This window comes from Dromiciops gliroides, chromosome 2 (genome assembly GCF_019393635.1).
Source record: "Dromiciops gliroides isolate mDroGli1 chromosome 2, mDroGli1.pri, whole genome shotgun sequence".
NCBI classification, from domain to species: domain Eukaryota; kingdom Metazoa; phylum Chordata; class Mammalia; order Microbiotheria; family Microbiotheriidae; genus Dromiciops; species Dromiciops gliroides.
In genome coordinates this window covers 680,351,940-680,367,653 of record NC_057862.1, presented here as the reverse complement: position 1 = coordinate 680,367,653, position 15,714 = coordinate 680,351,940, and the positions used below count along the sequence as shown (strand labels likewise).

The following is a 15,714-nucleotide window of genomic DNA, read 5'->3' as shown; positions in this document are numbered from 1 at the left end:
TCGGGAGCCCCCAGTTTGTCCAAGCCAAAGGTGCCACCGCCTCCAGCCCCGGCGCAGCAGCGGCTGCATCGCCCGCACGCAAGCTCGCAGCCGCCGGCCTCGCCAGCTCCCGCCTCAGCCTCCAAACGCATCCAGATCCACATCTTCTCTCGAGCCGGGAGAGCCCGGGAGGAAAGGAGGGGGGAGGAGGAGGAGAAGGAGGGAAGGGGGGAGAGGGGGAGCAAACCCGACAACTTAGCGGAAACTTCTCAGAGAATGCTCCACAACTCCGCCGTGCTGCTGGTGCTGGTGATCGGCGCGTCCGCAGCCACCGAGTCGGAGCAGAATGACTCGGTGAACCCCAGGAAGCCCCGGGTGGCGGCTCAGAGCTCAGGTAAGCGGCCGGCCGGGAGCCGGGCACCGGGCACCGGGCACCCCGCCCTTACCCCCGACCTCCCCTACCCCTCCCTCGCCCTCCGCCCCAGAGCTGTCCTACTTCCCCCTGCTCTCCCGATAACGCGGCTGCGGCTGCCGGTGCCGGCCGGCCGGTCGGGGCTCCGCAACGTGCTTCATTCATGCCCGATGGCCCCAAAGCCGCGGGCAGGCGGGCGGGCGGGCGGGGGTAATCCAATAGCCCCAGGAAGCGGACCGCCTTTGTCTAATGGATTTCTATGCGACTGACGGAGAAGCCAGCGAGGAGGCGAGCCCGGGCTGAGGGGGTATTTCGTTGCATAAGCCTCTCAGTCTGATCGCCTGTAATCTGGCACGTACCCTGCTGGGAGGAGGGCTGGGGAGGGGGCGTGGGGAGTGTTTCCAGGCACGCTCTCAGCGCTTCGCAGGGACTGGCTCTGAAGGTGAGACCTGGACAGGCTGATGCAACCCAAGCCCCCATTAGCGAAGAAAGAAAAAAAAAAAAAAACACTTGGCATCCTCAGTCTTGCAGAGAGCACATGCTCAAATGAAAAGGAAAAAAATTCCTTGAACCCTCAGGAATGATGGGTCATCGAGGATAATTCAAAGAGAAGCACATTCCCTCTCCCCAGACCTTGCGTTCATCACATGACGAAAAAAAACCTTTTTTTTCTTTTTTCCCCCCAAACTGCAGCTGTTTGAGTGAAAGGACTCTCTAGTCCCAGCTTCCGAAGCAGTTCTTTGCCTATTGCCTTTGTCTCTAAAGGGTTAAGGGTCATTAGGAGTCAGCATGGATCTCTCTGGCCCCGGTTTTATCTCCACACCCTTGTTCCCCCTCTGGTACCCAAGCACCCTCTCTCTGTTCTCCGGCCTCTGGGGAACCATCCATCCCTTCCCTCCCCCGCCCCCCATCCTCCCTTCCCTAAGTCAGAGCACTAGCGTAGATGAGGAGCTGGTGGGGAACTTAAGAGCATCTAGCCCGAGCCTCTCTCATTTCACAGAGAAGGAAACTGAGACTCCATAATGGGAAGTGACTAGCTCAAGGTCACAAAGGGAGCAAGCATCAAAGCCAGGGTCCAAATTAGGCTTCTCTGACTCCCGATCCAGAGAGCTTTCCACCTCAGCCTGAAACATCAGCATGGATGTATAATCCCAGAATCAGATTTCAAACTACAGTCGATCAATCCTGAGAGCTCACCTATTGCAACCCGCTTCGATTTCAGAGCAGAAAACAGATGCCTAGAGAAGGAAAGGGATCCCAGGCTTGGAGATTGAACTCAGTTCATCTAGTCTGACCCCTTCCTTTAAGAGAGGTGAAATGGCTTAACCAAGATAACAGGATTTGATAGGCAGGATTTGAACCCAGGTCCCACAGCTAGTAAGCGGCAGACTGGGATTTGAACCGAGGATGCACTGGTATCCCAGTGGTGACAGCAGGTGTCAGATCGGTAGCTTTGCCCCAGAAATTGTCCTGCTTCCTTCTTCCCCACCTCCACCCTCCCCCAGCCCACTGGAGAGTAGTAGGTCCCTGGGCAAAGGTCCCATTTCCTTTTGTACTTTGGTTGCTATAGAAATTCAGCGATTCCCTCCCAGCTCCAGCCAGCCTAAGACAATAGCAGTCCTAATGCATATTAAAACTGCTGCGAGCAAAGTTATCATTTGAACCCGTGGAAATCTATAATTAGGGAAATGACTTGTAGCATCCCAGAGGCTGGGGAGGGGGAGGGGCGGGGAAGCCCAACCGAACCCTGGAAGCTTTTGATCTCCGGGGAGAATCCTGTGGAATGGAGGCTGCAGAGCTTCTAACTGAGCTGCCTGCCAGAACGCCCCCCCCCAACCTTCTGGAGGGGAGTAATTACTTTTATGGGAGATCTTATTCAGAATGCAAAAACCCTCGTGCAAGTTTTCAGCTTGCGGTTTTCTCCCAGTCTTGCACAACGGGGTCCTTGGACTCATTACTCCACACCTGTGTTTCTCCTAAATAAGGCTTTTAATGTCTTCAGAGAGAGAGAGAATGTGAATGAATGAATCTGTGTTTTACTCGGAGCAGACTCTATCATGGGGGGACTAGGGAAAAATACTAGCTGGCTCTAGTCCCTTTTTGCCGATCCAAAGGTGAATGTGACTTGGGCAGCCCAGGGGCCGGATGGCTTCACAGGTGGATGTGGGGAATCGTTGGCTGCACTCCTGTGACTATGTGGGAGACAGTGTGAGGCAGTGGCTGGAAGGAACATGGAATGGGAGCTAAAGGCAGAAGGCATCTGGGCAAGCCCCTCATTTTAGAGATGAGAAAATTGAGTCCAGAGACTGGGTAGTGATCGGCCCAAGGTCATGGAAGTAGTATGTGGAAAAATCAGAATTGGAACCCGGATCTTCAAACTCCAAAACCGGTTTTCTTCATTTCCCGTGCTCCCTCCCAAGGTTTGGACTTTGAGTCCAGAAGACCTTGGTTCAGTTCCTGCCTTTTCTCACACTTACTTGCTGTGTGACCCTGAGCGGGCCATCGAACTTCTCAGCACCCCTGGGTAATTCTCTAAGATGCTAAGTCCCAGAGGAGTTTCTGATTGGCATTGGTGAAGGATCTTTTCAAACTGGGAGTTTCCCATCAATGAAAAAAACAGATTTGGACTTTCTCTAAAGTTGTTGAATGAGCTCCCTAGAGCAAAACTGGCTTTCCTTCCTCACCCCCCATTACCTAAGTGCAGTCATCCCTACTGTCTGAACTTATACAAGTCCTTAGAATGTGTCCTAAGCCATAAAGGTAATGCCTGGAAAGCCTGAGAAAAGGGAGGCATTGTGGGACAGTGGAGGACCTGGGTTCAAAGTGTACCCCTGACTGTGTGACCCTGGGCAAGTCACCTCATGTTCTTGGGGGTCACTTTCCTCTGACTTGGTTTAATGGCCTCTGAAATCCCTTTCAGCTCTGACTCTTTGAGCCTAAGACACCAGCAACGGTTAGATAATAACTGCTCACATTTCTGTAACAATTGGGCAAAGCCCTTTCTTCCCAGCAGCTCTGTGAGCTAGGTGTTATGGATAGTGTCATTACCCTGATTACAGATGGAGAAACTGAGACTTGGAGAGGTGATATAAATTACTTGGCCAAAGTGGTACAGCTAGTGAGGCTTCTGATTCTTAATCACAGGCTTTTTTTTGGGGGGGGGGATACATTCTCCCCTGTCTTTCCCTTTCCTCTGTAGAATTAAACTTAGGCTTTAGTTGGAAAGGATTTCCATTTGGAATCAGAGGACCTGAATTCAGATCTTACATCTGGATCCCATTTAGTGTGACTTTGGACAAGGTAACCTCTGTGTTTCTCACTGGATGGTAGATTTAGTGCAGGAAAGAACCTTTTAGAAAGGTGAAGAAATGCGTTGTATATGGCCTCACAGCTAGTAATGTCTGACATAGAATTTGAATCCTGGTCTTCCTGACTCCCAAACCCACTGAACCTCAAAGGTCAGTATCTTAGGTCTTAGGATCCTATTTTCTGTGACATTCAGATGAGGAGGAAAAGCTCCTGGTTGGATGGACTCTTGCCTCTCAGTCTTTTGGATTCCATCTCCCCTCCTCCCCTGGTCATTGCAGCAGCTGTCCCAGTATGACAGAACTGGAGTCATCCATTGGTTTCATGTCTAGAGGCCACTAGTGGATAAAGCCCTGAACCTGGAGTCAGGAAGACCTGAGTTCAAACCTGACCTCAAACATTTATTAGCTGAGTGACCCTGAATAGGTCACTTAACTTGTCTGACTCAGTTTCTTCATCTGTAAAATAGGAATAATTACAGTGCCTACCTGCCTAGCACATAGTAGGTGCTTCAAAATGATTATTCCCTTCCCTTTTTTTTTTTGGTGGGGCAATGAGGGTTAAGTGACTTGCCCAGGGTCACACAGCTAGTAAGTGTCAAGTGTCTGAGGCCAAATTTGAATTCAGGTCCTCCTGAATCCAAGGCTGGTGTTTACCACAGACTTCTTGTCTGGGTTCTCCCTCCCTAAGATACCAGACTCTACCTGGGTGCCACAGACTGGATGCCACTCCCACCCCTACTGAGGAACATGGTCTCTTCTCTTTCAGCCGAGGTGGTCCGATGCCTCAACAGCGCTCTGCAAGTGGGCTGTGGAGCATTTGCATGCCTGGAAAACTCCACCTGTGACACTGATGGGATGTATGACATCTGCAAATCCTTCCTGTACAGTGCTGCGAAATTTGATACTCAGGTAAGGACTTTGGGGAGGAAGGATTCCCTCGATTCAGTACTAACCACTGTTCCTTAATGGAGGCAGATGGTTGGATGGAAGACAGCACAGAGGCTGTCTTCTCCTATGTCTTCCTCTACCCCTTCCCTACCCACAGTTACTTTGTTTAGCAATCACCTTTTTGTCCAAAGATTCCGATCTTCACTCCGATGCTGGATCTCAGGTCTTTGACGTGGGCTGACTATGGAGTAGTGGAAAGAGCTGTATTGGGGCTTAAAGCACCTTAGTTCAAAGTCTGCTTCTGCCACTCTTTCTGAGCCTCAGTTTCCTCTTCTGTTAAACTGGTTAGGGGGGGAGCTATGACCTCTTAGGTCTTCTTCAACTCTAACTGAGGATCCTGTGATCCTGGGGAGGGGATTGAGATGGGGGGGAGCAGAAAAATAACTTCCTTCTTGTTATAAGCCCATGAATTATTCCTTTTCTCCTGGGGATAAGAACTAGGAACTGAGTGATTTTCCTTCTGGAAACAGCCAAGTGGTGAATCTCTTTCCTCGAAGGGTTAAAGTAGCTTCTGAGGTGCCTCTAAATCTATGGGGGATTTTCACATTTCTCCCTAATATCACTTCCTTTCCTTCCTCATGACAACTCCAGGGGATGGGGTGGGGCTGGGATGCTCCAGTAGACTTACATTAACCACCTCCCAGCCCTCCTGTGGGCTCAGACGGTTCACTGACAGCCCCAGCTTGGCATGGTGCCCTGTTTACACCCAGCGCCGTGTCCGTTGGCCCTGGAGGGTGCTGTTTTACTAGAGTGAGGACTCCAATACATGCCAGGATACTGAGACAGCAAGGGCAAGGGAAAAAGCCTTGGAAGCCCCACTCTAGTAAGATGGAGAGCTAGATAAAGTAGGTAGGAAGCAGTCACTACATGGGAGGCATTGTACCAAGGGTTGGGTATACAAATACAAACAGGCAGGGTCAGCTCCTGCCCTCCAAGAGCTACATTCTGCTGGGGGAAGACAACATGGAGAGAAGATCTGGGAAAGGAGTAGGATTCCAGGGTGGAGGTGGGGCAGCATTGTGGGGGGAAGGGAGACTGTGGACACAGTTAAGGATAATGGCCAGTGTGAGCAAGGAGGGCTACTTCTGGGTAAGATTAGGCTAAAGCTCCCTTATCAGAACCAGGGAGCCCATTTCCTAACTGTAGAAGCTCCCTCCACTAGTACCCCTAATGTGGTTCTCATCCCTTAAGGCTTTCTTAGCACTTTACTGACATAATCTCATTTGAGGCAGGGAGGTAGGTATGGTTTCCACCCTCATTTTGTAGCTGAGGAACCCAAGGCTTACAAAGGTCAAGTGACTTGGCCAAGGTCACACAGCTAGCAAGTGTCAGAGACAGGATTCTAACCTGAGTATTCCTAAATTCAGCATCTTCTCCACACATGGCTACCTTTCTCTTTACTAATGAGGCAGTAGGTAGCACTATGAATAAAAAGCTGGACCTGGAGGGAGAATACAATTCAAATCCTGCCCCAGACTTTTATTAGCCATGTGACCCTGGGCAAGTTACCTGAATGTTCTATGCCTTACTTTACTCATCTCTAAAATGAGGATAATAACAACACCTCCCTCCCAAGGCGGTTGTGAGAATCAAATGAGATATCTTAAAGTGCTTTGTAAACCTTAAAGCATTATGTAAATGATTTTGTTGTTTGTCAGTCGTGCCCAAGTCTTTGTGACCCCCATTTGGGGTTTTCCTGGCAAAGATACAGGAGGGGTTTGCCATTTCATTTTCCAGCTTATTTGACAGAGGAGGAAACTGAAGCAAACAGGGTTAAGTGATTTGCTCAGGGTCACACAGCTAGTAAATATGTGAGGCTAGATTTGAACTCAGGGCTTCCTGACTCCTAGCCTATCTCTCTCTCCCCTGTGGCACCTGGCTGACCCATGTAAAGGATAGCTGTTAATAATCACTGCGCCACCTCCTTCACAGAGATGCTGTGAGTACTTTGTTAAGTCTACAGAGACAGAAAAGGGTCAGCTACTTTTATTTCTCCAGTGGCCAGGACCTAGGGATTAAATGAAGATGAGCCCCTGGGCATGAGGCTGATTGAATGGCTCTGGAGGAGTCATATTCTAATTCTTGCTCTGCTGCTACCTCCCTTTGTGCCCATGAGCCAGTTATTCCACCTGACACCCAGTTTCCTCATCAGTAAAACCCAGAGGTTGGACAAGATGAGTGACGTTCTGGCCACCAGCCTGGGTCACATCATTCCTCCTCTCAATAGTTGCCATTACTACCCAGTTGCTCTCTCTGCTATCAGCCTCTCCCCATCTCGAATCCATCCTTGACACAACTACCAAAGCAAAGGTCTTTCCCCTTCCCTTCTTCTCAAGAAGGTTCAAGGTCTCCCTATTGCCTAAGCCCTTTCCTATCAGACTCCAGGCAGATTTCATGTCACTCCCCTCCTCATGGTCTTCCAAGTCCAGCCAGACTGCTTTTTCTTCACACAGCACAAGCCATTTCCCATCTCCATGACTTTGCCCAACTGATCCTGCATGCCTGGAATAAACACCCTCCTCACTTTTCCCTTTTGGGATCCCCTACTTCTTTCATGGCTCAGATCAAACTTCCTGCTTGAGGGTCTTTCTTGATTTCCACCATACCGCCCCCCACCATTATGAGCATGCCGTCAGATTTCTTTGAGCATACTTTCTAATTACTTGCTGTTATCTATGTTGTATCTCTCCAGTAGTCATCATTTATTTTTTCTTTTCTTCCTCTTGCTCTGTCCCCTACACATCACACAGTGCCTTGCAAACAGTGGGTGTTTAATAAATGCTTGTAGAGTGGAATGGTCCCAGTGTATGCTAAATGCCTCCTTTCTCTCATGGACCTTTCAGGGAAAGGCCTTCGTCAAAGAAAGTCTGAAGTGCATCGCCAATGGTGTCACCTCCAAGGTCTTCTTGGCCATTCGGAGATGTTCCACATTCCAGAGGATGATCTCCGAGGTACAAGAGGAGTGTTATCACAAGCTGGACATGTGTGGCATGGCCAAGAGGAATCCTGAAGCCATCACCGAAGTGGTCCAGCTGCCCAGTCAATATTCCAACAGGTGCCCCACTGATCCCTGAGCTGAAGGGGTGGGGAGGGTTGAGAGAGATGCCATTAGCTTTGCCCCATGCTGCGGGGGGGGGGGGGGAAGAGTCTGACCGCTCCTGAGGCTTTTACTCTGGGTAGGAGAAATCAGTCAAAACTCACCAAACCCCCTAGCTTTAAAGTTAGGATCTTTTCAAAGTGCATGTAGGATCATAGATCTCTAGCTGGGAGTGACCTGAGAATTCATCCAGTCCAACCCTCTCCTTTTTCATAGAAGAAAAATGAGCTCTAGATGAGTAAAGTGACTGGCTAGGTGGGGCAACGGACAGTGCTCAAATCCACCATTACTCACTGACTATCTGTGTGACCCTGGGCAAGTCACTTAACCACTTTCTGCCTCAGTTTCCTTACCTGCAAAATGGCTGTAATAATAGCCCCTACCCAATAGGGTTGTTGTGAGGATCGAATGAGATCATATTTGTAAAGTGCTAAGCACAGTGCCAGGCACATAGTAAGTGCTCTATGTCAGCCTTTGTTGTTGCTGAATATATTAGCTCCTGATTCCAAACCCAGCGCACTCTTCACTCTGCCAACCCGCTACCATCCTTTAACAAAGGAAGATGTTTAGGCCAAATTAACAAGCACTGAAATGTAACCATTCCTGCCCTCAATGACCTTACATTCTAATGCTAGGGGCCAGACACGACGGTAGGCTCTGAAGATACAAAGTCAATGATGACACAATCCCTGCCCTCTGTGAGCTTACAGTCTCCTGAACATTTAGAAGTATTTATTCCGTGAAAAGGAGAAGAAGCTGATCAGAAAGATGAGGGGACCTGAGGCAGGGTTGTAAAAAGAAGAAGACCTAGTTTCTAGACCCAACTGGCCTTGACTAGCTAGATCTCCATAGGCAAGTCCCTCTTCCCTCTCTGGGTCTCACTCTGCTCACGTGTCTATGGCCAGTGAATTCCAGCTGAAAATGTATGACTCCAGTCCCAAATTCAGAATCTACTCGCTGGGTGACCCCAGGCAAGTTGCTTAACCTCTCTGAGCAAATTGGAACTAGATGACCTGGGGGAAGGGGGTCCTTTCTAACCCTAGATCTGTGATACTTTGACTATCTCTACTTTAAAGGGGAAGAGAGTAGGGGACGGCTAGGAGGCACAGTGTATAAAGCACCGGCCCTGGATTCAGGAGTTCCTGAGTTCAAATCCAGCCTCAGACACTTGACACTTACTAGCTGTGTGACCCTGGTCAAGTCACTTAACCCCCATTGACCCGCAAAATAAAAAAAATTAAAAAAACAAAGAAGTATATTTGGGGCAGCTAGGTGGCGCAGTGGATAGAGCTAGAGCACTGGCCCTGGATTCAGGAGGACCTGAGTTCAAATCCGGCCTCAGACACTTTACACACTTACTAGCTGTGTGACCCCGGGCAAGTCACTTAACCCCATTTGCCTCACCAAAAAAAAAGGGGGAAGAGAATGGCCCTTAGAGGGGTAAACTTGGAGAGGTGATTTACCCATAATGGGAAATTGAATCAAGAGCCTCCTGTCTCCAAACTCAGCATTTAATCTGCTATGCTAATGATAACGGGCATTTAATTTATATCCTACTTTCATTTGTGCCAAGTACTTTATGTCTATTATCTCACCAGGACCTCACAACAACCCTAGGTTGTGATAGGTGCTATATAATAATAGCCCAGGCCTGGCCCCATTGTACTGATGAAGAAACTGAGGTTCAGAGAGGTTCCGTGACATTTCCAAAGTTAGAAAGCTAGCAATTATGAGGAGGAGGAGTTGAACCCAGGTCTTCCCCCCTATAAAGGCAACATGCTACCTGCTTCATAATACTGTGTAAAGGGGGGGGGGGGTGTCCAGAAAGGGCAGTAATGAGAATTCTACTCTGAATCTCACCCAGGACCCCTCCCTATACAGACACATACACTCAGGCTCACCCTCACCTTCTTGCTAATTGCCGTCTTCCCTCGCCTTCTTTTGTCCGATCATAAATCTAGAGCCACAGAGGACATCTAGGGCACCCTTTTTTCATTTTACAGGTGAGAAAACTGAGTTAGGGGTGCTTAGGTCACTTAGCCAAGGTTACTGAGCTAGGGAAAGCCGGAGCTGGATCTGAACCCAGCTTCTCTGGGCAGCTGGCGTTTGAAGCCCCTCGTGCTCAAAGCGACCTTTCGCCAGTGCTTTTGTTGGAGCCGGCTAATTTTATGACTATTTAGAAGGGCAGAGTTTTCCGGTTCCTTGCCGGGCTGCCCTTCACCAGCTGAGATCCTAGCTTCCCTGAAACACCCTGCTTTCCCAGCCCGATCTCAGCACAGACACACAAAGAGCCTGTGCCAGTTGGCAAGGAGGTATAAGAGGAAGTAGTTAACGGTCCATTCCACTTTCCTGTGACTTATCTGAACTAAGGTGGGGGAGGAGAGGCCAAGACCCCCTCTGGCCAACCCTGCCCTGGAAGAAGGTCCTGAGAAGGGAGGCAGGTCCCCAAGGAGCTGAGGGCAGGGGAGGGCAGGTGCCCACCCCATCGGCGGAGCGTGGCCACCCAGACAGACACTGGGGGGAGGCGGGCAGGCAAGGCTGAGAGTCAGTGAGCTCTACGCCCCAGGCCAGAGCCAGTGCGTGTCACTATGATGCTCCCCACCTATCTGGGGCATGGACAGGGAACAGGAAACAGGAGAATAATATTGATCGCGGGAAACAAAGGGCTATTTATAAATTTTCACACACTGAGTTCCTAAGCCACATGGACTCCAGGGCCGAGAAGAGCCCAGGCCTGGACTCAGAGCGAAACTTGTGTTCTCGTGAGAAAGTTGGGACGGGCTCTTTACCAAGCCTGGAGAAACTGACCCCTTCGGGGTGGACTTGTCAGAGGAGGGAAAGGGAACCAGAGCCAGGCCCTTCCTCCACAGGGGCTCCTCCGTACTCCCAAGGCACTTAGCAGTGTGCCATAGACAGTATAGGACTGGAATCAGGAAGCCCTGAGTTTGAATGCTGCCTCCTACACCAGTTGTGGATACCTGGACAAGTCGTTCTGCCCTGCCTCAGTTTCCTCACCTGTAAAATGGAGACAATAGCAGCGCCTACCTCCCAGGGTTGTTGTGAGTCTCAAATGAGATCATAGTGTCTGCCACATTAGTGATAATAATTATTGTTGTTGTTGTTAGGTAACTGTGTAGGGTGTCTGAGAAAGACCCTGCCACAGACTTGCACCATGACCTTAGACAAAAAACCTCCCTCTCTCAGCTTCAGTTACCTTAGCAGCAAAATGCAGGAGCTAGACCAGGGCTCCTCCCAAGGCTGACATTATGACATTCTTAACATACCCAAAAGCCTCTTCTCCCCGGGGACCCAGGGTTGGTAACAAGGCTACCTCTTTTTTCACTAGCCAAGAGATCCCAAGAGGCAAAACCCAAGGCGCTGGTAGAGAGAGGAAGGGATGGAAGACAGACGTGGGATCTGCCCATTGCTTCCTCTGGCAGAGGGAGGGCTCTGCCAAGCCCCAGTCCCTCTCCATGCCAACGCCTCCCCTCAATATCATCTCCATGGTATCCTAACATAGCTTCTGCATACACAGTTGTGTGATCTCCCCCATTAGACTGGGGTTTCCGTGAGGGCAGGGGCCACTTTGCCTTTCTTTGTATCCTTAGTGCTTAGCACAGTTCTTTGTACTTAGTAGGTACTTACCAAAAGCTTTCTGACTTAACGGGACTCCTGCCATGGGGTCAGCACTGGTGACCCCATTTGCCTTTCTCTGGTCTTGAGAACTCTCTCAGCTTGCCCTCTCTGGGCCAGAAGCAAGCCCTGTCCTGTGCTAAGTATAAGCAGGACAGGGTCATCTATCCAGAAACATCAGGCATCTAGAAGTCTTCTAGTGCAGCCGCCTCATCTTAAAGGTGAAGAAAATGAGTCCAGGGAGGCTGTGACTTGCCTGAGGTGACACTGGGAGTGAACGTCAGAGTCTGGATTTGAATGTGGATCCTCATGGTCCATAATGGCTGGTGGGGTTAGACAAAAGAAATGTTTTGGCGAAGGGCATCACTGGGTAGATGTCCCAATGGAGAAATTGTACTGTGTAGCAGACAGCAGGCTGGACTTGGAGTTTGTCTCCTGTGTACCACTTTAGGTGTGTGACCCTGGGCAAATCCCTCAGTTTCATGAAGTTGACTGGAGTATTCAGGGCCCAGGCCAAAATTTGGAAACCCAGATTGGCTTCCCTGCAGAATCAAGACAGAAGGGTGAGATAGATACTTTAGAGGAGAAGCCTACCTCTGAGGCAGCAGGCTCCATCTTTCCTGACTCAGTTTCCCTCAAGTTTGAGAATACATGTCAGGGGCCAAGGATCTTGACAATAGCCAACATTTCAGAAGAGGTTGAGCAGGTATATGGATATCGGCAGTCACCTCTGCAGTATTGCTGGTCAACACCCTCCCTCCCCTCTCTGCAGTCACACCTATGCCCCTCAGCCTGACGAGTACCAAGTCATAGGATTCGAGGCTGGAAGGAACTTAGCAGTCACCTTGTGGTCCAGCCCCCTCAATATACAGATAAGGAAACTGAGGCTCCAAGGGTGTGTATCTTAGAAGGTTAGAACTACAAGTGACTGGAAGCAACCTTGGTGGTCATCTGGTCCAACTCCTTCATTTTTCAGAGAAAGAAACAGAGAGTATGTCAGAGAATATTAGAAAGAATCTTAGAAGCTAGGATGTCAGAACCAGTTCATCTAGGCTACCTCTCTTCATTTTATATTGAAGAAAGCCGAGGCTCCAAAAGGTTATTAGCAGAAGAAATCATAACAGCTGTCAACATCAGTCATCTCATGATCCTCCAAACTACCCTTGGAGACAGGCGCTACTTTTAATTCCCATTTTACAGATGAGGAAACTGAGTCTGAGAGTGGTTAGTGACTTGCCCAAGCTCATACGGATAGCATGAGCTAGGCTGCCGACTCAGGCCTTCCATTGTTTAATCAAGTATTCTTTGCTCTGCACCTATTCTTAGCTCCTCTAATTGCTAATGCCACAGGGAGGCTATGCGAGTTAAGTGTGATCTCCCCTTGAGGTTGGAGAAGGGACACCCAGGGCATTTAGGCTAACCTAGCTCCAATTCCCCTCCCACAGTCTCATCTCAGCTCTGTCCAAGAACAGAAAGATCATCCCCTAAGCTCATTATATATGTCCTGCTCCATTTACCACACAGCCTGGAACAGACCTCTCTGGTGGGGTTAAGTCATCCTGGAAAAATGGCTGACCCCCTGCTCTAGGCAGAGTTAAAAATAAGCAACCTTTTCTTCTTGCTCAGAGTTTAGCTCGGAACATCCCTCCCCACTCCATCCCTACCCCTGTTGCCTTATATAGAAAGGACAGTGACCTTAGGAAGTGTAGAGCCTTGGGCTTGAGTTCTTGCTGTGTGACCTTGGGCAAGTCACTGCCCCATCTGGTCCTCAGTTTCTTCCAGTTTAAAAAAAGAAAAGGAATGGACTAAAGGAGTTCTCCCATCTCTTCCAGCTCTGAAAATACCATGACTCCACACCTCTTAGAAGGTTGAACAACTCCATAGATTGTAGAGCAGAGCAGCATGGGATTGATGTCGTCTGGAAAAAGCTGCCTTCCAAATGAAACAGAAGGATCCAGACTCACACGCCCTCCCCCTCCCGTATCACTTCCTGGGAGATGAGTTGTGACATAGTAGAGAGAGGCTTAGATTTAGAGCCAGGAAGAACCGGGTTCAGATCCTACCTGTGATGCATCTGATCTCTGTGACTTTGGGCACTCACTCTCTGCAGTCACACCTATGCCCCTCATCCCTTGCCTTTTTCCTTCGTAGCCTCGGTCATGAACCTTGCCTTCCTCTCTCCCTCAGGTACTACAACAGGCTTGTTCGCAGCCTACTGGAATGTGATGATGAGACCGTCAGCACCATTAAAGACAGCCTGATGGAGAAGATCGGCCCCAACATGGCTAGCCTCTTCCATCTACTGCAGACGGACCACTGCGCCCAGACGCCTCCTCGGGCTGACTTCAACAGGAGGCGAGTCTCGGAGCCCCAGAAGCTCAAAATCTTCTTCAGGAACCTCCGAGGTGAGGGCTCTGCCGTCTCCCACATCAAACGCACGTCGGCCGAGAGTGCATAACAGAGACAGGGGCGGATGGAGCTCTGTCAAGATAGTTTCATTTTAGGGGAGATAATGTGCCCATGTTGAGTTTACTGTGCCTGGTTTAATTTTTTAAACATTTTTATTTCAAAGTAGTTCCTATTATCTTTCCTCCTTTTCCTCCCACCCCCATCCCTTATAGACAACTGCATGGAACTAGGCTTCTGTATCCAGTGTCCTGTCATTGCAATAGCAATGTCCCCAAGAACTGAACAGATGTGACCCTACTGCATCTTCCCCAGTGGAAACCCCCCTTGTCCATGCTCTTCCCCAAATGGTCCCCCAACCCCATCCATCCATGCTGTTCCCAAACCATCAGGGTTTGGAAGCCTTGGAGCCCTTTAGAATAGTTCCCCTCCATGGAGTTAGCCGCTAGGGATCCACGGGAGGCTTAGCTGCGCATCTCAACCGCGCGAGAGATGTCCAATGGAGTTCATGTTATGAATCTGTGCTGGCCATGGACGAATATGAATGCTGCGCTTTGGGTTTGGGGGTCCCTGGCGGCGTGTGATCTCGATTCCTCTGATGTCTCATTTCCTTTTGTACCTGGGGCCCATGCACCAAAGTGCTTGAGTCTCATCCTCCGGCCTGTCACGTTGTGCATTTTGATAGAGAATCAAACTCCTATCTCCATGTACTGTAACTGCTCAGAGCTTTAAGTCTCTTTAACAATTGTCTTAAAAACTAGCGTATCTTAAGGTCTAACTGTGGAATGTAAAGAACTGAGGACTCACATACTGTAAATAAACGCCAGAGAAGGCTGCTTGCAATAAGCAGCAAATAATAATAACTTTATTGCCTAGAGATTTAGCCTCACGACGTAGCTTCTTTTCTCTTTCTGGGAATAGTCACTTCTCTCATGACTAGAAGTACATAGACATGCTCTTGTGGCCTTTTTAAAATCTTTAAATATAATTAAGGGGGTAGACGTAGCTTCCCTCCGCATCAGAACCCGAGATGGGCCTCTTATTAAATTGGGTCAGGGAAACCAGCAGGCATTTGTGATGATGCCCAGCTGAGGCACTGACCTCTCGGTCACCACCTTGGATCTAAGGCTGCTTGCTGCTCACCTCCATCTGGCTAGGGAGCAGCTCCATAGGATATGTGGGAAAGAGAGTTCCCGGAGCAGCGTGTTCTGTGTCTTAGGAATTGTGACTTCTTGGCAGGCCAGCCCCACCATAGCAAAAAGATGGTGAGGGCTCGAGACAAGCAGCTTACCATTCTCTCTTTTGAAGGGCAAGGGGCTGAGGCAGAGACAAAACATCCCCCCACCCCACTACAGAGCTGGTGGTTCCATCAGTTTGCTCATGAGGCCTCATTATCATGAGTAACTTCTCCATATCCATCCAGAAGTCTCTCAAGGTCACTGCCCTGGAATTTAGCGGTCCCTCCCAGGCAGTGCTGCCCACTGAAAGTCAGGCCTTTGAAACTTGCTTAGATAGAAACTTTTGGTGCTTCATTCTCCCTGAAATCAATGCAGGGGGTGACTCCATCTGACAGATTCCCAGAGAGAGAGAGAAGGGACAAGGGCAGAGTAGGTCTCTAGCTAAAGAGGAAGCAATACAACCAACCTTACCACAAAGCCTTTAAACTAATCACTTGCTGCCAAGGTACCCAAAGCAGCTGTGTGAATGTTGCTGCCCCCCCTCCTCCCCCCAAGCCTGGCCCCCCCATGAGGCCCATCCTCGGGACACTCAGCAGTGAGCTGAGCCTATTGACCTGAAGGGTCACCTCTAGCTCTCCACTCCCAAAGAAATGGGCATCATGTCACCTTGTTGGGCATTGGGTCAACCATAGTCTGGGTCCCCCTTTATCAGGTAGGGTCGATGACTTCTCTATACAAGAAAAGCTAATGGCT

General features: G+C 49.5%; 1 protein-coding gene across 1 annotated transcript; it reads left to right on the top strand.

Moving 5' to 3' along the window:
* Positions 1-239: 239 nt before the first annotated feature.
* STC1 (stanniocalcin 1) lies at positions 240-15,493 on the top strand. Its single transcript, XM_043987947.1, has 4 exons — positions 240-373; positions 4,466-4,608; positions 7,491-7,702; positions 13,565-15,493. The coding sequence occupies exons 1-4, from the start codon at positions 256-258 to the stop codon at positions 13,833-13,835; spliced, it is 744 nt and encodes a 247-aa protein (XP_043843882.1). The 5' UTR covers positions 240-255; the 3' UTR covers positions 13,836-15,493.
* Positions 15,494-15,714: the final 221 nt, after the last annotated feature.